Here is a 24,621-nt window from a genome sequence, read left to right on the forward strand (position 1 = left end):
CCCCCATTAGGTGCGGCAGAGTTCCCCCCCCCCCATTAGGTGCGGCAGAGTTCCCCCCCCCACATTAGGTGCGGCAGAGTTCCCCTCCCCCCACATTAGGTGCGACAGAGTTCCCCTCCCCCACATTAGGTGCGACAGAGTTCCCCTCCCCCACATTAGGTGCGGCAGAGTTCACCCCCCCTCCCACATTAGGTGCGGCAGAGTTCCCCCCCCTCCCACATTAGGTGCGGCAGAGTTCCCCCCCCCCCTCCCACATTAGGTGCGGCAGAGTTTCCCCCCCCCCCCCTCCCACATTAGGTGCGGAAGAGTTCCCCCCCCCCCCTCCCACATTAGGTGCGGCAGAGTTCACCCCCCCTCCCACATTAGGTGCGGCAGAGTTCACCCCCCCCTCCCACATTAGGTGCGGCAGAGTTCCCCCCCCCCTCCCACATTAGGTGCGGCAGAGTTTCCCCCCCCCTCCCACATTAGGTGCGGAAGAGTTCCCCCCCCCCCACATTAGGTGCGGCAGAGTTCCCCCCCCACATTAGGTGCGGCAGAGTTCCCCCCCCACATTAGGTGCGGCAGAGTTCCCCCCCCCCCCCCACATTAGGTGCGGCAGAGTTCCCCCCCCCCACATTAGGTGCGGCAGAGTTCCCCCCCCCCACATTAGGTGCGGCAGAGTTCCCCCCCCCCCACATTAGGTGCGGCAGAGTTCCCCTCCCCCACATTAGCTGCGGCAGAGTTCCCCTCCCCCACATTAGGTGCGGCAGAGTTCCCCCCCCCCCACATTAGGTGGGGCAGAGTTCCCCCCCCCCCACATTAGGTGCGGCAGAGTTCCCCCCCCCCCCACATTAGGTGCGGCAGAGTTCCCCCCCCCCCCCACATTAGGTGCGGCAGAGTTCCCCCCCCCCCCCACATTAGGTGCGGCAGAGTTCCCCCCCCCCACATTAGGTGCGGCAGAGTTCCCCCCCCCCCCCACATTAGGTGCGGCAGAGTTCCCCCCCCCCCCACATTAGGTGCGGCAGAGTTCACCCCCCCTCCCACATTAGGTGCGGCAGAGTTCACCCCCCCCCCCCACATTAGGTGCGGCAGAGTTCACCCCCCCCCTCCCACATTAGGTGCGGCAGAGTTCACCCCCCCCCTCCCACATTAGGTGCGGCAGAGTTCACCCCCCCCTCCCACATTAGGTGCGGCAGAGTTCACCCCCCCCCTCCCACATTAGGTGCGGCAGAGTTTCCCCCCCCCCTCCCACATTAGGTGCGGAAGAGTTACCCCCCCCCTCCCACATTAGGTGCGGCAGAGTTTCCCCCCCCCCTCCCACATTAGGTGCGGAAGAGTTCCCCCCCCCCCACATTAGGTGCGGAAGAGTTTCCCCCCCCCCCCACATTAGGTGCGGCAGAGTTCCCCCCCCCCCACATTAGGTGCGGCAGAGTTCCCCCCCCCCACATTAGGTGCGGCAGAGTTCCCCCCCCCACATTAGGTGTGGCAGAGTTCCCCCCCCACATTAGGTGCGGCAGAGTTCCCCCCCCCACATTAGGTGCGGCAGAGTTCCCCCCCCCCACATTAGGTGCGGCAGAGTTCCCCCCCCCACATTAGGTGCGGCAGAGTTCCACCCCCCCCCCACATTAGGTGCGGCAGAGTTCCCCCACCCCACATCCACATAAGGGTGGCAGAGTTCCCCCCACATTAGGTGCAGTATAGTTCCCCCACATTAGGTTGGCAGTATAGTTCCCCCACATTAGGTGCAGTATAGCTCTCCACATTTGGTGCAGTATAGTTCCCCAACATTAGGTGTAAAATGTTCCCCCACAGACATCCAGCCTCCAGCCATGCAGTGTATGGCTGGAGGCTGTATGCCTGTTTACTGCCCTACTTCAGTGCTTTGACCACTGCTCCTCTGGTCCGGCCACCATAGCAGTAGGTCCCGGGACTGGAGGAGCGGTGGTCTGAGCACTGAAGCTGGTGTGCCGCTGGTCACTTACCATGCTGGCCAGCACATGTCCTGTTCGCTGCTCCGCTCCTCCGTGTTGCTTTCCAATGGGCGCACGCACGGGACGTCCCAGCGTGCGCTACCTCCCGGCGTTCCCTGCGAGGGCCGAGAGGGTTAACAGGGGCATGGCATGTCCTTAATAGGGATGTTCTTAATGGGGATGCGGAAATTTATCTGGGGGGTGACTTAGTTACCTTTGTCATTAGTGACTTAGCTGGGCGACTTAGTTACCTTCGTCATTAATTGCTCAACGACCCTTTATCAGGTGCAGAGAATGCTCTAACGAGATTTGCTAACACTATACCGCCACGTCCTCTTCCGGAAGGATCTCTTATGGGTGGTCTTCTTCTGTTTCATAAAGTTGCTATACAGGTGTGGAAGGCAGCCAAAAGGGTGTATGCTTATACTGATGTGCCCTCCGATCTCACACTGCGGCATAACCCTCACCTGCCTCAGTTGCTGGGATCTCAGGACTCCCCCCGGTTCTGGGGCGAGGTGGCTGTTCATCTTTTGCCTGATGTGTATGTTGATGGGGTCCTGATGTCCTTTACTCAGGTGCAAGAATCCTATGGAGGTGACCAGGGACTCGTTCTATAAATATTTACAACTCCGTCATGCACTCCAGGAGAAGTTCCCAACGTAGTTCTTATTGGTACTACTATTGCCTATATGTGTCTTTTTTGGTCAATTTTTATTAAATTTTTTTTCTTTGATATGATGCATATTTTTGCGTTAGCATAAAAAAAATCATAGTGCTGAGCCCCAGAAAAAAGTCATACTTACCAATCCTTGGTCCCCCAATCCCATGAACCTTTGGAAAGTTGCCGGCCCCCATGTAACCCAAAGGGTAAACAGACATATTAGAGGCCTCCATATGGGGTCACAACTTTATTTTTAACTAGTTCTGTGAAGGGTAGCTGCCAATAGTTAGGTCAAGGGTACCAAAAAAAAAAACAGACATCGGTTATGCATCAAATTGTGACACTTTATTCAGCTTATGGAATTCATTACAAAACCACAACGTGCTATCAGATTTTTAAATAAAGACAGTGGGACTTGCCACGTGGCTTACTACCAGCCACCCAACAATGTAGAAACAAATGTGTTACCCTAGTCACAGTGCCCCCTTTTTTTGAAGCTGCAGTCTAGGATTTAAACTACCATCAGAGGATCCAGTTCTGCACAGCTTCACCTAGCAGACCTAGCTTTTACAGCCCAGTAAGAAGCTGTTTTCAGCACCTGTGCTGATGTGGGCTAGTCTGAAAACCTGAAGGAGACTCTGCTCACTGAGCCCCATTGCTAAACCAATTGCGTAGGTCCTGGTCTGTGTAGATCCTAGCCTTCCTTTCCTGATTGGCGCCACCCCTGGACTTCCCATACAAGCTCAGCCTTTCCACTTCCTCTTTGCAAAATTATTGTACTTCCTACCATAATCCAGCTTTTCAGGCCATTGTTCTGCTGCTACTGGTACCTGTGCACCCAATTCTGGCTGAGTATTTTACCAAGATTCTGCCTTACCTGCAATCATATTTCTGCTACCTGTGTACTGACCTTCAGCTGACTACTGACCATGATTAGTTTCTTGTACACTGTATCCATATAGTGTTGTTACTGTGATGTTGCGCATCTAATGCAACTGAATTTAGTCATTTAGTGCCCTATATTGGTTTCTCCACTTTGTGAATTTGCTGATGTTTCTTAAGCTTTGAATTCTGAGTAAAACATTTCCCACATTCTACACACGAAAACGGCTTCTCCCCCGTGTGAGTTCTCTGATGTTCAACAAGATTTGATTTATAAGTAAAACATTTCCCACATTCTTGACATAAAAATGGCTTCTCGCCTGTGTGAATTTTTTGATGCCTAGTAAGTTTTGATTTCCAAGTAAATAATTTCCCACATTCTGGGCATGAAAATGGCTTCTCCCCTGTGTGTATTTTTTCATGATCAACAAGAGTAGATTTCTTCGAAAAACATTTTCCACATTCTGGGCATGCAAATGGCTTCTCCCCTGTGTGAGTTTTTCCATGTTCAACAAGATTTGATTTCTGGGTAAAACATTTCCCACATTCTGAACACGAAAATGGCTTCTCCCCAGTGTGATTTCTTTGATGTTCAACAAGATATGATTTATGAGTAAAACATTTCCCACACACCTGACATGAAAATGGCTTCTCCCCTGTGTGAGTTCTTTGATGTTCAACAAGATGTGATTTTAGAGTATAACATTTCCCACATTCTGGGCATGAAAATGGTTTCTCTCCTGTGTGAGTTTTTCGATGTTCAACAAGATTTGATTTCTGAGCAAAACATTTCCTACATTCTGGGCATGAAAATGGTTTCTCCCCTGTGTGAATTCTCTGATGTGTAACAAGATGTGATTTCCAAGTAAACAATTTTCCACATTCTTGACATGAAAATGGCTTCAACCCTGTGTGAGTAATGTGATGTTTAAGAAGTGATGATCTCCAAGTAAAACATTTCCCACATTCTGAACATGAATATGGCTTATCCTTATTTTGCTTAACAGTCTGTAGTGAATCAGTAGATAGTTCCTGTATAACAGGATGAGATGACAGATCTTGGCTGTGAAGGGCTGAGGGTGTATCTGGGATAATGGAATGTTCTTCATATGTATCTTGTGTGATATCATCATCTGCTTTATAATCTGAAGATATAAGATTCTCCTCTGAGTTCCAGGTACAGTCATCTGCCAAAAATAAGATTTTTTTTTTTTACAATAACAACATGAAAAACATTTCATATATAATTAGTCTTTTTTTAATAACATCCTGAAGTGCAGCTCTATACCCACCTGTAGGATCGGTTGGTCCAGGACACATTTAACCATAAGTCTGTCTTAATGCGGCTGTTTGACAGAGCAAAGAGCTATTGGCAAAAGGGACTGTAGCCATCTAAATGGGGCTACTACTACCTTAAGGGAGGCAGCTGTTACTACTACATACGGGGGGGGATCTGCAAATATATATACATGGGGCTAATATCTACAGGGAAAAACCCCTATTTATATGGGGCTGCTATCTACACAGGGACCTACCTATATCTGGCACCTAATTGAGCGCCTGCCTAATGGGGGAAACTACGCAAAAGGACCTGTCTGCCTACTGGAGCGACCTGCATACTCTTCCCAAACCCAATTATCTATCCCCTCTACTGTGTGGGACACAAAGGGGGTATTATTACTGTTTGGGGCACTATAGGGGCTGAAAAAAACATGGAGACTAGTTGTAGCTGGAAGAAATGATAGTCTGCTGGAAGGGAAAAGAAAACTGAACGACTAATTAAAGAAAACGCCACCTATGTGTCACCCAATGTTACTGCACTGTAATAACTTATATGGATTGCAGAGCCTGTGTTGAGCTAATATCTACCAATATATGGTCACTGTATGGGGGAAATATTTTCCCTTTGTATACTTGTTGTAGGTTGTGAGATTACCATAACACTGTGGCTAGCTTTTTGTGAACTGGTATTTCCTGTTTGAGTTTTCTTCTTTTGCCTACAAATCCCATAATTCCATTTTCCTTCCTCCCACACATCAGCCACCCCACCCATTGAAACATAAATGAGCTGTATTCATTCAAAAGACCTGTGGTTTTCAATCAGGGTGCCTACAACTGTTGCATTAGTGGCAGATTGATCTCTCTCCCACCAAGCGATCGCTCCACCCATTGAAGCAGACAGGCTCCCTGTCATCAGCTGACTGGTGATGTCAGGTCTCGGCCGTATTGCAACCTGGGAAAAATCTGAGACAACAGTCATTTTGTATGCTGGTAAAAATAAATGTTGGGGTGAAAATCAGAGAAGAATTGTGAGAAAACCGTCACACACAGGTACAGACACTATATTATGAACTACACTAACTGTACAGCCCCTGTAGCATAGTCACATAAAAAGATTCCTGGAATGGGGTATGATTTACAAATCTGTTTAACTTTCTGGCACCAGTTGATTTAAAAAAAAAATGTTTTCCAGTGGAGTACCCCTTTAAATGAAAGATACAAATATGTGTGACTGTAGTCAGAGTCCTTTCAGACACAGAAGACCTCCAATCTAAAAACTGCATACAAACCCTTGCCATGCTCCTACCTAGAGATTAGCTGATCCCAGGATCCCAGGAAAAAAGAAAAAAAATATTTATTAACTGGGTCCAGAAAGTTAAACAGATTTGTAAATTACTTCTATTAAAAAACTTAATTCTTCCAGTACTTATCAGTTGCTAAATGCTCCACAGGAAGTTCTTTTCTTTTTGAATTTCCTTTCTGTCTGACCACAGTGCTCTCTGCTCACACCTCTGTCCATTTTAGGAACTGTCCAGAGTAGAAGCAAATTATCATAGTAAACCTATCCTACACTGGACAGTTCCTGACAGGGACAGAGGTGTCAGCAGAGAGCACTGTGGTCAGACAGAAAGGAAATAAAAAAAAAAAATAACTTTCTGTGGATCATACAGCAGCTAATAAGTACTGGATTGATTAAGATTTTTTTTATCAGCTGCTGTATGATCCACAGAAAGTTATTTTTTTTTTAAATTTCCTTTCTGTCTGACCACAGTGCTCTCTGTTGACACCTCTGTCCATTTTAGAAGTTGTCCATAGTAGGAGCAAATATGGAGCAAATCCCCATAGCAAACCTATCTTGCTCCGAACAGTTCCTAAAATGGATAGAGGTGTCAGCAGAGAGCACTGTGGTCAGACAGAAAGGAAATTCAAAAAGAAAAGAACTTCCTGTGGAGCATTTAGCAGCTGATAGGTACTGGAAGGATTAAGATTTTTTAATAGAAGTAATTTACAAAGTAATGTTTTCCAGTGGAGTACCCCTTTAAAGCTACTCATCTGAAGGTTTTATTGTCATTCTCCTCTTGTTCCGATCACCGCCGGGAGATCCTGTCACTATCTGAAGTCATCTTTGACAAGCCAGCTGGATCTCATATTTGTAAGCTTCAATTTTCTGTTTTATTTCTGTCCAGCGGACAATAATTTAAAGGCTGACCCTTCCCATTCCTTTGACACAGCAGACCAGATTGAAGAACCTATGGCCGTGTCAAGGTGAAGAACATTCCCCAGGAAATGTCTATGTATCTCCTGCCAAGAGAAAGATAATTCTCACATGGGGAAATTGCTCTAAAATTCTGGCCACCCTGGAGTGTGTAAGTCTGTGGATCTACTATGTCACCATTACTGGTGCCCTGGAAGAACATAACTATGGACTTTATTACTGACCTCCTATCTTCTACTGGCTGTTATGGGTAGTGATGGATTGATTGTCCCAATTGTTTCCGCTTCCAAGGCTACCTTCTGCCACTAGTCTTTCCATCTGTTCCTGTAGCACATCTTCTGTCTCCACGGTCCTCACCTGCATATCGTATCTGATATGGAAGTGCAGTTAAAGAGTACCTATAATGACCTGAACTCTCCCTCCCTAATCCCCCCCCCCCCCCCCATCTGTCCCTGACTCTCACTGACACTATCCCTGTGTCTCTTTCATTCAAAACCCCCTCTTTCTACCTGATTTATTGTCTTCTTGGCTGCTCATTCAGCTGTCCTAGTGTGAGGGAGGAAGGGGTGAGTGGCCCAGCATAGAGGCTGTGAACACAGCAGCCGACAGCTCTGAATCTTCTCACCTCTGTTTACAACTGCAGGTGCAGAGAGAAGAAAGATCAGAGCTCAGATAGTAAAATGAATGAGGGCATGCAGTAAGGCAGAGTCAGGAGTATGCCGTGCAGTGCTGTGAGCACAGTGCTGGCTCCTGCCTGTCTGACTGACAGGCAGGGAGCAGTGCTGAGCTTGTCTGTGTCCTGGGTGCAGTCTGAGATTTAGGACTCCAGCATGAGTCTGAAATCTATAAAAAAAAAAAAAAAAAGGGCTTGCAGCCAGGACTGGCTTCTCTGCCTTTTGGCTAAGATCAAGTGTAGTATCTGTTCTCATCAGTTTCATGCCAGTGGGGAGACACGCTGGTGTGGGGATGGGTGCTGCATGGAGGGGGCAGGTGTACCAGGGCTTTCTGGGGCTAGTTCTGAGGAATCAGCTCGACAGCTGCTCCGATGTGACCTGTTACCTCCGGGTCTCATCATGAGGCTGAGAGGGTCTAGAGCCGAGGTACTTTTGTGCCTCGGGGAGTGGTGACCCCGAAACTCACTGGGTGTACTGGCTCACTGAGTGGAAGCATGGGCACCATAATCTCTTCACCTTGTGGCACTCACCTCTTGATTCCGGCCTTCTGGCTCTAGGATCAGAGACATTATTATAGATCCGGCCGGATGTCCGGGCAATATATCTGCGCACATTCACTTATTTATTTAATTTTGTCACTGTGTCACTTTTTGCGTGTTGTGTGTCCACAGGATTTGTCAGGATGCGGTAGCCCTTCTGGGTGTCCCTCCTGGCGGTCTAGGGGAGGTGTGTGGCCATTAGGTTCTGCACCTCCCTGCAAACACCCCGGGTACTCCTGCTATGGCAGGGTACCTACCGTTATCGGCTCTGCGGGCAGATATCTTGGCTAACGCCAAGGGGATGCCGGGAGCATTTGTGGTCCCTTTGTAGCTTCGGCGAAAAGGGGCATCGAACCTGGAACCTCGCAGGTACCTTTTGGTCCGGAGGCGAAGGGTAAGGTTTCTTGGGGGCCTCTCTCCTATGGGAGAAGGGCTTGCGATAGACCGCATCCTCTGTGCACGTTTTTTTTAGTGTAACACGTTTGCACTTTTTCTTGCACTTTGGGTGATTCGAGAGCACGTTCCTCGGCTCTTAGAAATCTGGTAGGGAGACCTCTAGTGGTCATTTTTTCAAAGTGGAAAATTAAATAGTAAGAAGCATATTGGAAAGTTTGTCTGCATACAATTATACTATAATATATCAAAAGTTTTTTTTAATGAAAGGTACCCTTTAATGTCAAGATTCTGGAGACACTTAGTGGTCTGCTCGAGGTCAAGTTGGACATCTTTTCCAGAGACCACCCACAGTCTAATGGACGGGAAGTACAAGTGAACCTGATATTAGAGAAATAACTACAACACATACATAGGGTACGTCTCCCATTAGGGCAGAAATATCCTACATCAATCAAACGGGCTCTTCTCCCTTCTATACTGTGTCTTCATTGGGCTGACCCAAATTGCCATCTCAGATTGCGGGCCTCTTGTCATTGTTCCGTTTTCACTTACTATCCATGGGTATATGATTTTAGAGTAATTAGTTTAGTCATCGCTTGAAGAGTCCAATCTTGATATGTCGATTAGAGATGAGCGAACTTACAGTAAATTCGATTCGTCACAAACTTCTCGGCTCGGCAGTTGATGACTTATCCTGCATAAATTAGTTCAACTTTCAGGTGCTCCGGTGGGCTGGAAAAAGTGGATACAGTCCTAGGAAAGAGTCTCCTATACTGTATAAGTTCGCTCATCTTTAATGTCGATCAAGGGTTGTACTTAAGTTAAAGGGCTACTTTGCTGCTCAGCGTTTGGAACAAACTGTTCCGAACGCTGGAGCCGGGAGCTTGTGACATCATAGCTCCGCCCCCTCGTGATGTCACTCCCCGCCCCCTCAATGCAAGTCTATGGGAGGGTGCGTGACTATGTCACGCCCTCTCCCATAGGCTTGCATTGAGGGGGGGGAGGGGCGAGACGATGTGAGGGGCGGGGTTTTGACGTCACGAGCTGCCGGCTCCAGCGTTCGGAACAGTTTGTTCCAAGCTCTAAGCAGTGGAGTACCCCTTTAAGAACATGGACAATCACAACTGAACTACCGTAAGTAGTCTGGATATTCCTTCTCAGCCTTAGCAAGGAAAGACGAAACGTAATGCATTATATGCTCTCATAGTGAATCCACCAACTAGGAGCATCTTAAAAAGCGTATACACGGTGCAGAATATTTAGCTCACCATGACTGTCCCGGAGGTTACCAGTGTCACCACCGTCAGCCAAGCTGCATCAAGTATGTTTTTTCCCCCAGTGTAAATAATCCCAACTCATTATATTTTCCCAGTCTATTAGGAACGACATTCCGGAGGGGAAAGTCAACATCATTTTTGCTAAGACATTTTCTTGTTTCGTGGTTTTAGTGATCCCCAGACTAAGGGTGCGTTCACGCGGCCGTCTGTCCCCGTTTTTTTTATCCACGTTTCGGTTCCGTCCTTCGTGTCAATGGGATTTTTTCACAATCCGTTTACATCCGTTTGTACCCGTCTGCACTCATTTCCATTTTGCTGAGCTGTTTTTGTGGACAAATTGCTGGTTAGAGGCATCCATTTTGCTGAGCTGTTTTGTGGACAAATTGCTGGTTGGAGGCATCCACTTTGCTGAGCTGTTTTTCTGGACAAATTGCTGGTTGGAGGCATCCACTTTGCTGAGCTGTTTTGTGGACAAATTGCTGGTTGGAGGCATCCACTTTGCTGAGCTGTTTTGTGGACAAATTGCTGGTTGGAGGCATCCACTTTCCTGAGCTGTTTTGTGGACAAATTGCTGGTTGGAGGCATCCACTTTCCTGAGCTGTTTTGTGGACAAATTGCTGGTTGGAGGCATCCACTTTGCTGAGCTGTTTTGTGGACAAATTGCTGGTTGGAGGCATCCATTTTGCTGAGCTGTTTTGTGGACAAATTGCTGGTTAGAGGCATCCATTTTGTCGAGCTGTTTTTGTGGACAAATTGCTGGTTAGAGGCATCCACTTTGCTGAGCTGTTTTGTGGACAAATTGCTGGTTGGAGGCATCCACTTTCCTGAGCTGTTTTGTGGACAAATTGCTGGTTGGAGGCATCCACTTTGCTGAGCTGTTTTGTGGACAAATTGCTGGTTGGAGGCATCCACTTGGCTCATTGTGTCAATCTTCCGCACATTCCAATAATTGGTGGCCAATACTCCGTCGTTTGTTGCATGTTTGCTCTATATGCTACAGGGTACATCCAAAGACTCCAAGGAAATCGGATCCGATCAATGACTAGGCGGGATGGACACCATAGTTCTGCAGGCGGCTTGTTTCTCACAATATCCGACCCCCGACTAGTTACTTTTACGGGTCTTGTCACGCCCAAGACACATAAAATACATTTTGGTCTAACAATTTGTAGTTTGCAACTAAGCATGCTAGAATTCTTATTGATTTATTGCAAGTAGAGCTGGGGAAAGGGCCAGATCGATCCTGAAACGTGTTACATGAAATAGATTGTTAATTTTTGGTATTTTCCTATATCCCGTTATTTGGCAGCGCTCCGGTACATTAAGTATCTCTGATACAATTTTTTCTGCTCTATTATTTCCCGCATGGTTTTGTGGGTAAGGGAGAGCTGCAGCCTTACTTTTATTTTGCCGAAAATGGCCAAAGCTGTGCAATAGAGGACATACTATTGATTTTTACCACATTGACGGTTGTGCCTCGTACCTGCACAACAGGATCTGTTGAGTTCCTATAAGCAGGGCGTTGGTCATTCGGATTAGTGGATCCTACACATTGAAGTGTTTGTTGGTGTTTTTTATTTCCTTAATCAGGGTATGCCCCCAATTAGGCTTACCTATATAGCATGGACAAGATCTGTGGTGTAGTGTCCACCCCACAGTAGGAGAGATACTTGATAAACTCTTCCCAACAAAAATGAAGTAAATAAAAAAAGGGGAATAAACCATAGGAAGTGTCTAAAACATAACTTTTACTGTTTTCTTTGCTAAAATACACCAATTCTGTGCCCTTGTTCAGATATAATCAGATATAATGTTCAGATATAATCTGGTGCCAATTGTACCAAATATGTAGATGGACCAACGCGTTTCCGCTGCGTACAGCAGCTTCCTCAGGGGATCAGTAGTAATGGTACAGTCAATTATCTCCTTGACACACAATCTGATAAAGATAAGAATGGATGGGCCCGAGAGCTACCTACAGTGGTAGGGAGCCAGTTTGCTGGCTACTGGCGCTCTCAGAGTGCCAGTAGCCAGCAAACTGGCTCCCTACCACTGTAGGTAGCGCTCGGACCCATCCATTCTTATCATTTACCGGACATCTAAACCAATCCTGAAGGGACTGGAGGTCTCCCTCAGTAAACAAGCCTGTCTGGTATTTGTTATATATTATGTACTGTTTCTACATCATTTATACCTCATTATTGACCATGCTGTGATGGACCTTATTTAAAGGGGTACTTATTTAAAGGTGGACAACTTTTTTTTTTTTTTAAATCAAATGGTGCCAGAAAGTCAAACAGATTTGTAAATTACTTTTATTAAATAATCTTAATCCTTCCAGTACTTATTAGCTGCTGAATACTACAGAGGAAATTCTTTTCTTTTTGGAACACAGAGCTCTCTGCTGACATCTCTGTCCATTTTAGGAACTGTCCAGAGCAGCATATGTTTTCTATGGGGATTTTCTCCTACTCTGGACAGTTCTTAAAATAGAATGTCAGCAGAGAGCTTTGTGTTCTAAAAAGAAAAGAATTTCCTCTGTAGTATTCAGCAGCTAAAAAGTACTGGAAGGATTAAGATTTTTTAATAAAACTAATTTACATATCTGTTAAACTTTCTGGCACCAGTTGATATATATATAAAAAAAAAAAAAAATACGTTTTCCACTGGAGTGCCCATTTAAGATTCCATCTTTATCAGTGTCTGTCTTTAAGAGATTGAAGCACTATACATACTTAATGAAACAGTATAGTCGGACCCTTTGGTTTTTGCTGCATCTTTGACTATTCTGATGTTTAATTTATCAGATTGTGTGTCAAGGAGATAATTGACTGTGCCATTACAACTGATCCCCTGAGGAAGCTGCTGTACTCAGCAGAAACGCGTTGGGCCACCTACACATTTGGTACAACTGGCACCAGATTATATCTGAACATTTTATTGGGGTCACAGAATTGGTGTATTTTAGCATACAAACAAGTAAAATGTTATGTTTCAGAGAACTTCCTATGGTTTATTCCCCCTTTTTTTTTTTTTGTTTTTTGTTACTACATAGCATGGCCAAGACACACCTCAGGCATCTTCAGTATATTCCTTCCATAATTACATCCTTCTGTATGAACCTGTCATCACTTGCTGCCTCAACTACAAGTCACCAGGGTGGACCCCGGGCGTTCCTCTACCCCACTAGCCATGTGTAAGGAACTGAAGGGTTAACTTGCACTGAGAGCTTTTGTTTGGGCTTGTTGCTTTGGTTACGCCTGTCTGCTGGGACTGGTCAGCTGACCTAGATTGCAGCACCTGCTCTGGCTCCATATAAGTTGGCAGTCTACTCCCAGTCAGTGCTTGCTATAGAGCTCTGTTGGTACTCTAGCTAGCTGTCTTCTGTATTGGTTTTATCTGGCTTTTTGAACCTTTGGCTCCTCTCTCTGACTATTCTCTCTGTTATTAGCGATTTTGTACTGTGACGCGGATAGTTGACATTGGACCTATTGAGTGAGCGTTTAGTCTTTTTTGTTAGTTTGTCTGTTATTACAGTCCCCGGACTTTAGACTGTGTCATTGTAGTTTATTATTTTGACAAATACGCCCCTCACGTATATAGGAAGGGACTGTCTTCGTGATTGTGGACCTGTTATTTAGGACAGGTACGCAAGTAGGCAGGGACAGGGGGAGTGGGCGAGAATAGTGTGAACTCCTTCCCTGCCCATATGTGACAACATGATTGATAGATCTCTCTATATATAAACAGGGGGAAAAGTATTAATCAAGGCTGCTGGGGCGGGCTGAAGCCACCGGGGATAGTCCCGACGACTCGTAGTTCCCGGAGCATGAAAGTGATGACAGGTTCCCTTTAACTAAAGAAAAGGCTCAGAAGAACAGCATTATTGAATAAACCAGCTTTCCCTGGACATTCACTTTCTCACTCAGCAAAGTATGTACACTCCCCATCAGCAGGTTTCCTGCCACCAGTAAACATTTGTTTGAAAGGGAACACAGGACGCAGAATTCCACCCAAATTCATTACAGCCACTGAATCTGTCACTCTAAATTGCATTTAGTGGTTACTACTCACCTGGGCGATTTCCAGTAGGAATGACCTCCTTATACTGCTCATCACCGCTCACATCTGTCTCTTCTTCTTTTACTATTATGTCTGGAATATTAAAATAGCTCAGATCTTTCCCTGTAGTAATGTCTTCCTTATACTGCTCATCACCGCTCACATCTGTCTCTTCTTCTTCCTTTATGTCTGTAGTATTAATATAGATCAAATCTTTCCCTGTAGGAATGTCCTCCTTATACTGCTCATCACCGCTCACATCTGTCTCTTCTTTTGCTATTATGTCTGTAGTAATATAGTTCTGATCTTCACCTTGATTCATGAGCTGTGAAAGAAAAAAGGCAGGAGGAGTTATCTAAGCCCCATAGCTGCAGGTCTCCTAGAAGCCGGACATAGATATTAGATGATGGGTCAATAACCTCAGGACCCTCATACACATGTATATCCCCCATGGCTAGACAGGCTTCAGGTTGTGTCAGTGGAGGAGATCAGCTCCTGCCAGACACCTCTGGGGTTTGTCTTGGAGGAAATAAAGGATCAGATGGGTATAAATCCAACCTGTTGGTTCCTTATTCCAACCAGCAGTCTCCATAGCCAGAAAACTGTGAGAAGATCCAGACAACATGTAATGTCTATGGTCGGCTTTATCCTGTCATCTCCACCTTTCTCATTCCACAAGTATAAAGCATATAATACTGTAGGATAAAACAAGACTGAACACAAGAGCTTCACAGCCCTTCTACAGATCATAGGGAATATCTCCATCTACCTGATCCTGTGGAAGAAGAGGACGGGGACACCTCTCTGCTGCTGTTCTCTTACTGGATCTGACTGTAGGGAACACATACAGAGACTGAATTCATTCTTTACATACAAATAATGAGAGGACGTGTGTATATAGTCATGTCTATTACCTGCTGATGTGAGGGGCTGCTGATCCTCCATCATCACCTGATCCTTGTACTGATCCTTGTGTCCTTCTACATACTCCCACTCCTCCATGGAGAAATAGACCGCCACGTCCTGACACCTTATAGGAACCTGACACATAATGATACAGTCATCACCCCGACCCCTCCAGTGGTGTTACTGTATAATGTCCCAGCATTCCCAGCAGTGTCACCTCTCCAGTCATCACCAGACCCCTCCATTACTGTATAATGTCCCAGCAGTGTCACCTCTCCAGTCATCACCAGACCCCTCCATTACTGTATAATGTCCCAGCAGTGTCACCTCTCCAGTCATCACCAGACCCCTCCATTACTGTATAATGTCCCAGCATTCCCAGCAGTGTCACCTCTCCAGTCATCACCAGACCCCTCCATTACTATATAATGTCCCAGCAGTGTCACCTCTCCAGTCATCACCAGACCCCTCCATTACTGTATAATGTCCGAGCAGTGTCACCTCTCCAGTCATCACCAGACCCCTCCATTACTGTATAATGTCCGAGCAGTGTCACCTCTCCAGTCATCACCAGACCCCTCCATTACTGTATAATGTCCCAGCATTCCCAGCAGTGTCACCTCTCCAGTCATCACCAGACCCCTCCATTACAGTATAATGTCCCAGCATTCCCAGCAGTGTCACCTCTCCAGTCATCACCAGACCCCTCCATTACTGTATAATGTCCCAGCAGTGTCACCTCTCCAGTCATCACCAGACCCTCCATTACTGTATAATGTCCCAGCATTCCCAGCAGTGTCACCTCTCCAGTCATCACCAGACTCCTCCATTACTGTATAATGTCCCAGCAGTGTCACCTCTCCAGTCATCACCAGACCCCTCCATTACTGTATAATGTCCCAGCATTCCCAGCAGTGTCACCTCTCCAGTCATCACCAGACCCCTCCATTACTGTATAATGTCCCAGCAGTGTCACCTCTCCAGTCATCACCAGACCCCTCCATTACTGTATAATGTCCCAGCATTCCCAGCAGTGTCACCTCTCCAGTCATCACCAGACCCCTCCATTACTGTGTAATGTCCCAGCATTCCCAGCAGTGTCACCTCTCCAGTCATCACCAGACCCCTCCATTACTGTATAATGTCCCAGCAGGGTCACCTCTCCAGTCATCACCAGACCCCTCCATTACTGTATAATGTCCCAGCAGTGTCACCTCTCCAGTCATCACCAGACCCCTCCATTACTGTATAATGTCCCAGCATTCCCAGCAGGGTCACCTCTCCAGTCAGCAGCTCCATCATCTTGTTGATCAGTTCTAGGACCTTCTGTTCCTCCATTTCCTCATGTATCAGGGAGTGAGGTGGGGGTCCCGGGATTGGGCTCAGGGTTCTTCCCCATCCTTCACACACAGGGGCCCAACAGCGCCCACTAGAGGACTTCTTCACTACTGTGTAATCCTGTGTATGGAGAGACACATTAATATCACTAAATACATACTACAGAATTCCTCACCTCTCCAGTCATATCCATCTGTTATTACATAGATAAGAATGAGGTCATGTGACATCACTCCCAGAATCCCTCACCTCTCCAGTCATATCCATCTGTAATTACATAGATAAGAATGAGGTCATGTGACATCACTCCCAGAATCCCTCACCTCTCCAGTAAGCCGGAAGAGTATCTGTAGGGTGAGGTTTATGATCCTGTCGGCCATCTTGTTCCTGTCTCTCTCCATGGTTGATGGGTCATCCAGGAGAATTCTCTTATATAGAAGATATCAGCAGACGATCCTGGATTGGAGAAACCTGAAGGGAAGAAGAGGAGACGATGAGAAATGGCGGCTGCTAATAGAAACAACAACCCCAACCTCATATCATGAGTCTTCTTGGCCTTTTGCCTAAGATCAAGTGTAGTATCTGTTGTTATATGAGACCTGTACCTGCTGGATCTGTTAGGTTCGGGTAGAGTAAGAGCCGAGGTGTAAAGTGCCCTGGGAGTGGTGACCCCACTGGAAGGATGGCACATAGCAGGCACTTTTTCTTCCACTCTTCTAGGCACTCACCCTTTGTATCTCGGCCTTCTGATGAGGATCAGGGAATTTTTATAGATCCGGTCGGATGTCCGGGCAGTATTACACTGTGCACATCCACTTATTTATTGTTATGTCCCTGTGCTCACGTTTTGTGTTCTTTATGTTCACTAGTATTGGTCAGGGTGCGGTGCTCTTCTGGATCTCGCTCCTGCCGGTCTTGGGGCGGTGGGTAAGGGTTAAATTAACTATCCTATATTTATAGTTGTCATAGAGACGCATGGAGGGGGCATGTCAGCTGTAGCTTCGCACCGTGGTCGGCACGCCTCATTCATGCACAGAGCCGGGAGATCGCGGGGGGTCCCAGCAGTCGGATAGGGGATAAGTTTTGTGATACTGGATTTTTGCATTTCTTGGTTTCCTCCAGCCCTCCTGGTTTTTCCTCCTAAGAGCCATAACCCTGTTTTTTTTTTTTTCAATCCACAGACCCATATGAGGCTTATTATTATTATTATTATTATTATTATTATTGCTGTTGTTGTTTTTTGTGCGACCAATTGTACTTTGTTATGACACTTTTCATATTACCATGAAATGCACCACACAAAGAAAAAGTTATCTGTGGCGGAAAATTGAAAAGAAAAACACTATTTTTCCATATATGGGGCTGTATGAGGGTCATTCTTAGTGATGTGATCTGTAGTTTTTAACCCCTTAAGGACGCAGGACGTAAATGTACGTCCTGGTGAGGTGGTACTTAACGCACCAGGACGAACATTTACGTCCTGTACATAACCGCGGGCATCGGAGCGTTGCCCGGGTCATGCGCGGCTGATCCCGGCTGCTGATCGCAGCCAGGGACCCGCCGGCAATGGCCGACGCTCGCGATCTGGCGAGCGTCCGCCATTAACCCCTCAGATGCTGGGATCAATACAGATCCCGGCATCTGCGGCAGTGCGCGATTTCAATGAATGATCTGATCGCCCGCAGCGCTGCTGTGGGGATCCGATCATTCAGAACGCCGCACGGAGGTCCCCTCTCCTTCCTCCTTCCGGCTCCCGGCGTCTCCTGCTCTGGTCTGAGATCGAGCAGACCAGAGCAGGATATGACCGATAATACTGATCTGTTCTATGTCCTATACATAGAACAGATCAGTATTAGCAATCATGGTATTGCTATGAATAGTCCCCTATAGGGACTATTCAAGTGTAAAAAAAAAATGTAAAATTAAAAGTAAAAAAAAAAAGTGAAAAATCCCCTCCCCCAATAAAAAAGTAAAACGTCAGTTTTTTCCTATTTTCCCCCCAAAAAGCGTAAAAAATAAATTTAATAGACATATTTGGTATCGCCGCGTGCGTAAATGTCCGAACTATTAAAATAAAATGTTAATGATCTCGTACGGTGAACGGCGTGAACGTAAAAAAAAAAAAAAAAAGTCCAAAATTGCTACTTTTTTAATACATTTTATAAAAAAAAAATGATAAAAAATGTATTAAAATTTTTTTATATGCAAATGTGGTATCAAAAAAAAAGTACAGATCATGGCGCAAAAAATGAGCCCCCATACCGCCGCTTATACGGAAAAATAAAAAGTTAGAGGTCATCAAAATAAAGGGATTATAAACGTACTAATTTGGTTAAAAAGTTTGTGATTTTTTTTAAGCGCAACAATAATATAAAAGTATGTAATAATGGGTATCATTTTAATCGTATTGACCCTCAGAATAAAGAGCATATGTCATTTTTACCATAAATTGTACGGCGTGAAAACAAAACCTTCCAAAATTAGCAAAATTGCGGTTTTCTTTTTAATTTCCCCACACAAATAGTATTTTTTGGTTGCGCCATACATTTTATGATATAATGAGTGATGTTATTACAAAGGACAACTGGTCGCGCAAAAAACAAGCCCTCATACTAGTCTGTGGATGAAAATATAAAAGAGTTAAGATTTTTAGAAGGCGAGGAGGAAAAAACGAAAACGTAAAAATAAAATTCCTTAAAGGGGTAGTCCAGTGGTGAAAAACGTATCCCCTATCCTAAGGATAGGGGATAAGTTTGAGATTGCGGGGTGTCCGACCGCTGGGGCCCCCTGCGATCTCCTGTACGGGGGCCAGGCTCTCCAGCCAGATAGCGGGTGTCAACCTCCGCACGAAGCAGTGGCTGACATGCCCCCTCAATACATCTCTATGGCAGAGCCGGAGATTGCCGAAGGCAGCGCTTCGGCTCTGCCATAGAGTTGTATTGAGGGGGCGTGTCGGCCGCCGCTTCGTGCGGAGGTTGACACGCCCCCTTCCCGCTGGCTGTCGGGGCTCCGTACAGAGAGATCGCAGGGGGCCCCAGCGGTTGGACCCCCGCGATCTCAAACTTATCCCCTATCCTTAGGATAGGGGATAAGTTGTTCACCACTGGGTCACCACTGGACTACTCCTTTAAGGCCAAAATATGCTGAGTCCTTAAGGGGTTAAGGAGGGGGAGGGTCTTATTCACATTTATTGAAACTTAGGGTGTGCTGGGAGTTGTAGTTGTGTGCCATATAGAGACACACATGATAGGACAGCGATCCCCAGCTGTCAGGGCATGCTGGGAGTTGTAGTTCTGTACCATATTGGTGAACGTTTCTTTCTTTTATTTGTGGTGTACACATGTATGTGCGCCAAGTGTATTAGATGGTGCGTGTAATGAATATGGGTCCGGTAACATTTCTTACTTCACTACATCCCTCTATATGGTTCCTACTTTTTGCGCCACTTAGTCGCCATGATGAATTCCTGAGCGCAGCGTCTGCGACATTTCACTTTCCATTGTGTTTTCTCTCAAAGCTGCTGTGGGCAAAAAGATGCAAAAAAAGTCACAACACAAAACCACAACAAACAAACACATCTAAATCCTCTGATAAATCCCCCAATAGAGTTTATATATAAAGAAGAAACCTCCTGATCTGACCATAAATACACAATATATACAAATGTACATACCTGTACAGAGCCGTGTACTTACAGGACCTGCATGATGTCACCGTCATGTGATCAGTCACATGGAGGAGGAGGAGTCACATGATCAGGGGCTGCTGCTCTAGGCTCATCTGCTCAGTGTATGCAGGACTCTGCTGTGCTGGTTGTGATCGCTGCTGGATGAGCTGAAGTTATGTGTATGCAGCAGAGCTGTGTGTGTGTGTGTGATGTGCGTGGTGCAGAGCTGTGTATGTGTGTGTTATATATGTCTGCAGCAGAGCTGTGTGTAATGTGCATGTAGCTGAGCTGTATGTGTACACAGTAGAGCTGTATATGTGTAATGTACATGTAGCTGAGCTGTATGTGTACACAGTAGAGCTGTATATGTGTAATGTGCATGTAGCTGAGCTGTATGTGTACACAGTAGAGCTGTATATGTGTAATGTGCATGTAGCTGAGCTGTATGTGTACACAGTAGTGCTGTATATGTGTAATGTACATGTAGCTGAGCTGTATGTGTACACAGTAGAGCTGTATATGTGTAATGTGCATGTAGCTGAGCTGTATGTACACAGTAGTGCTGTATATGTGTAATGTACATGTAGCTGAGCTGTATGTGTACACAGTAGAGCTGTATATGTGTAATGTACATGTAGCTGAGCTGTATGTGTACACAGTAGAGCTGTATATGTGTAATGTACATGTAGCTGAGCTGTATGTGTACACAGTAGAGCTGTATATGTAATGTACATGTAGCTGAGCTGTATGTGTACACAGTAGAGCTGTATATGTGTAATGTGCATGTAGCTGAGCTGTATGTGTACACAGTAGAGCTGTATATGTGTAATGTACATGTAGCTGAGCTGTATGTGTACACAGTAGAGCTGTATATGTGTAATGTACATGTAGCTGAGCTGTATGTGTACACAGTAGAGCTGTATATGTGTAATGTACATGTAGCTGAGCTGTATGTGTACACAGTAGAGCTGTATGTGTAATGTACATGTAGCTGAGCTGTATGTGTACACAGTAGAGCTGTATATGTGTAATGTACATGTAGCTGAGCTGTATGTGTACACAGTAGGGCTGTATATGTGTAATGTACATGTAGCTGAGCTGTATGTGTACACAGTAGAGCTGTATATGTGTAATGTACATGTAGCTGAGCTGTATGTGTACACAGTAGTGCTGTATATGTGTAATGTACATGTAGCTGAGCTGTATGTGTACACAGTAGAGCTGTATATGTGTAATGTGCATGTAGCTGAGCTGTATGTGTACACAGTAGAGCTGTATATGTGTAATGTGCATGTAGCTGAGCTGTATGTGTACACAGTAGAGCTGTATATGTGTAATGTGCATGTAGCTGAGCTGTATGTGTACACAGTAGAGCTGTATATGTGTAATGTACATGTAGCTGAGCTATATGTGTACACAGTAGAGCTGTATATATGTGTAATGTGCATGTAGCTGAGCTGTATGTGTACACAGTAGAGCTGTATATGTGTAATGTTCATGTAGCTGAGCTGTATGTGTACACAGTAGAGCTGTATATGTGTAATGTACATGTAGCTGAGCTGTATGTGTACACAGTAGAGCTGTATATGTGTAATGTACATGTAGCTGAGCTGTATGTGTACACAGTAGAGCTGTATATGTGTAATGTACATGTAGCTGAGCTGTATGTGTACACAGTAGAGCTGTATATGTGTAATGTGCATGTAGCTGAGCTGTATGTGTACACAGTAGAGCTGTATATGTGTAATATACATGTAGCTGAGCTGTATGTGTACACAGTAGAGCTGTATATGTGTAATGTACATGTAGCTGAGCTGTATGTGTACACAGTAGAGCTGTATATGTGTAATGTACATGTAGCTGAGCTGTATGTGTACACAGTAGAGCTGTATATGTGTAATGTACATGTAGCTGAGCTGTATGTGTACACAGTAGAGCTGTATATGTGTAATGTACATGTAGCTGAGCTGTATGTGTACACAGTAGAGCTGTATATGTGTAATGTACATGTAGATGAGCTGTATGTGTACACAGTAGAGCTGTATATGTGTAATGTGCATGTAGCTGAGCTGTATGTGTACACAGTAGTGCTGTATATGTGTAATGTACATGTAGCTGAGCTGTATGTGTACACGGTAGAGCTGTATATGTGTGTAATGTGCATGTAGCTGAGCTGATGCCATTTGTTATCACATAGTTGTCCGGTTCCTTTATAAATCCTAATGATATTAGAAATCCCGCCAATGCTCCTGATCAGAAGTTTCTGTCCTATATACGTTCGTTCTTACAGACACACACGATTATATACACAGGATACAATTACAATAATTTCCGGCACCTGTGGCTTCGTCCATTACATTTAGTGTCGGTGTATAAATAGTCATTGAGTTTTTTCGCTCTCACGTTGATGCTCTGAGCAGGTGAGATACTGAGCCATGGGGAGCAGAAAAGAACTGTCACCAGTGTATTAAGGTAATAGAACTTTATACAGATGGGAAAGGATAGAAAAAGATCCAGAGCCCTGAAGACGCCGGTCACTACTGTTTAATCACTCATTAAGAAATGTACAATCCGGGGATCTCCTAATACCAAGACCAGGTCAGGTGACCAATGAAAGATTCCACCACAACTAAAAACTACTTATTTTTTTTTAAGTTTTTCTGGTGTGTGGAATCTGCCAATTTTGTACCCTGTGAGTTTTATTTATTTATTTTTTTACTGCCTTCAGAGTACCACTCCGTGGGTAGGATGCAGAGCGCCCGGTCCATTGAATGTGAGGAGGGATGTATAGCATCATTACTCACCTCCACCGGCCGTATAGTAGTGCGCACATGTATACTATAAAGGAGCCCAGACTCACTGCTTCTTTAGGGGCTATACAGTGTATTCAGCTATCTAGAGATTGCGGTATATACTGTATACAGAAGCCGCTGTCCACTTACCTCATCCTGTTCTGGATCAGTGATGACATCATTAGGGATGGAAATACAGCAGGGACCAGGGGTGGTGAGTGTATTAAGCCCTGATCACTTTGTACATTTTGCCTTCTGGTAGTGTCTTCCCAGACAGGGAGACTCCAGCTGTTGCTAAACTACAACTCCCAGTATGCCCCAACAGCCAAAGGCAGTCTGGGCATGATGGGAGTTGTAGTTTTTAAACTATTGGGGGCTCCCTGTCTGGATTATGCTAAAAATGTACAAACCCATTTTCATGTTTTTCTCTTCTTCTTGTTTTAGATCCGTCTATTCTGGGGACTACGTTGGATTTTGCCGATTATGTCAATGACCAGTGTTTTTTTTTTTTTCGTTTAATAAAATGGCTACGAGGGCTTTGGCGGAGTGTTTTTTAAATATAATTTTTTTTTAGTGTGTTTTGGTTTTTAAATTTTCTGGCATAGTAGTGGAAGCCGTCTTATAGATAGAGTCCATTACTGAGCTGGGGGTTAATGTTGGCCCCAAAAACAGCTACCGCTAACCACCAAATATTACCCAGGTAACCAAAAAATGGTGCTCCTTGGCCTAGCCGGTAACAGGCTGGTATTATTTAGTCTGGTGAGAGCCAGTAATAATGGTCCTCGCCCACCCTGATAACATCAGGCTGTTGCTGTTTGGTTGGTATCTGTCTGAGAATGAAAAGATGGGGAACCCTAAGCATATTTTTTCCATAAATAAAGAAAATACCTAAATTTGAAAAAAAAATTAAAAAACAAAGTTTCCTGTCTTTTCATTCTCAGCCAGATACCAACCAAGCAGCAAGCCCTGGTTTAGTAATGGATTTTGTCTATAAGACGACATTCACTAGTAATCCTGAAAATTACATTTAAATAAACAAAACACAATGAAATTTTTTATTTAAAAAAACACTTCCCCACAAGCCCTTGTTAGCTTTTTTTTTTTTTTTTAAGAAAAAGAAAAAAAATGCTGGTCATCGACATAGTCCACAGAATCAGATGTAGTTCTCTGCATACACAGATCTGAAACAAGAAGAAGAGAAAAACACAAATAAGGTAATGTCTTCCAAAACAGGGAGCCTCAAATTGCTGCAAAACTACAACCCCGAGCATACTCGGACAGCCTTTGCTGGGAGTGGTAGTTTATCAACAGCTGGAGTCTCACTGTCTGGGAAAACACCACCAGAAGGGACGAGCGACAGAGACCCGGCCAGAGCAGGAGCCAGGATGGTGAGTGGACTTCAGCTTACGCATCCAGTATCCTTAGCGCTATGCATCACTACTTCCTTCCACTGATGCTTAACCCCTTAACGACCAAGGGTGTAAATGTACGTTCTGGTGCAGAGGTACTTCATGCACCAGGACATACATTTACGTCCTGTGCATGACCGCGAGCATCGGAGCGCTGATTGTGGTCATACACGGCAGGTCCCGGCTGCTATCGCTGTTAATGGTGGACATCATCGCACTGATGTCCGCCATTAACCCCCTCAGATGCCGTGATCACTACAGATCACAGCATCTGCGGCAGTGCGGCTACTGTAATAGCTGGTCTGATCGCCCCCGGAACAGCCTATTGGGGTTCAGATCAGCTAAAATGGTGGACGGAGGTCCCCTCACGTGCCTTTGCTGCTTTTCCACTGATCTGCCTTCCAGCAGACTAAATGTGAAGATCGCCGATAATACTGATCAGTGCTATACATATACAATGATCGCCAGGAATAGTTCTCTATGGGGACATAATGAGTTAAAAATAAAAGTAATAAAAATTTAAAAAAATCCCCCCCCCCCCTAATAAAAAATTTTAATCACCTCTTTTCCCCA

At 45.2% G+C, this 24,621-nt stretch overlaps 1 protein-coding gene and 1 pseudogene across 1 annotated transcript in view; one reads left to right on the forward strand and one right to left on the reverse strand.

Annotated features, from left to right (window-relative positions):
* Positions 1-2,912: 2,912 nt before the first annotated feature.
* LOC130297742 (oocyte zinc finger protein XlCOF7.1-like) overlaps positions 2,913-24,621 on the reverse strand; it is a 34,936-nt gene continuing 13,227 nt past the window's right edge. The window contains exons 8-12 of the mRNA XM_056550627.1: positions 16,121-16,288; positions 14,851-14,977; positions 14,706-14,767; positions 13,949-14,261; positions 2,913-4,679 (exon numbers count right to left, since the gene is read on the reverse strand). Coding sequence (XP_056406602.1) covers positions 3,628-4,679; positions 13,949-14,261; positions 14,706-14,767; positions 14,851-14,977; positions 16,121-16,288 — 1,722 coding nt within the window. The 3' untranslated portion in view covers positions 2,913-3,627. The remainder of the gene's footprint in view (positions 4,680-13,948; positions 14,262-14,705; positions 14,768-14,850; positions 14,978-16,120; positions 16,289-24,621) is intronic.
* LOC130343773 (U2 spliceosomal RNA) lies at positions 7,869-8,045 on the forward strand (annotated as a pseudogene).

The sequence above is a fragment of the Hyla sarda genome, chromosome 1 (genome assembly GCF_029499605.1).
Source record: "Hyla sarda isolate aHylSar1 chromosome 1, aHylSar1.hap1, whole genome shotgun sequence".
NCBI classification, from domain to species: domain Eukaryota; kingdom Metazoa; phylum Chordata; class Amphibia; order Anura; family Hylidae; genus Hyla; species Hyla sarda.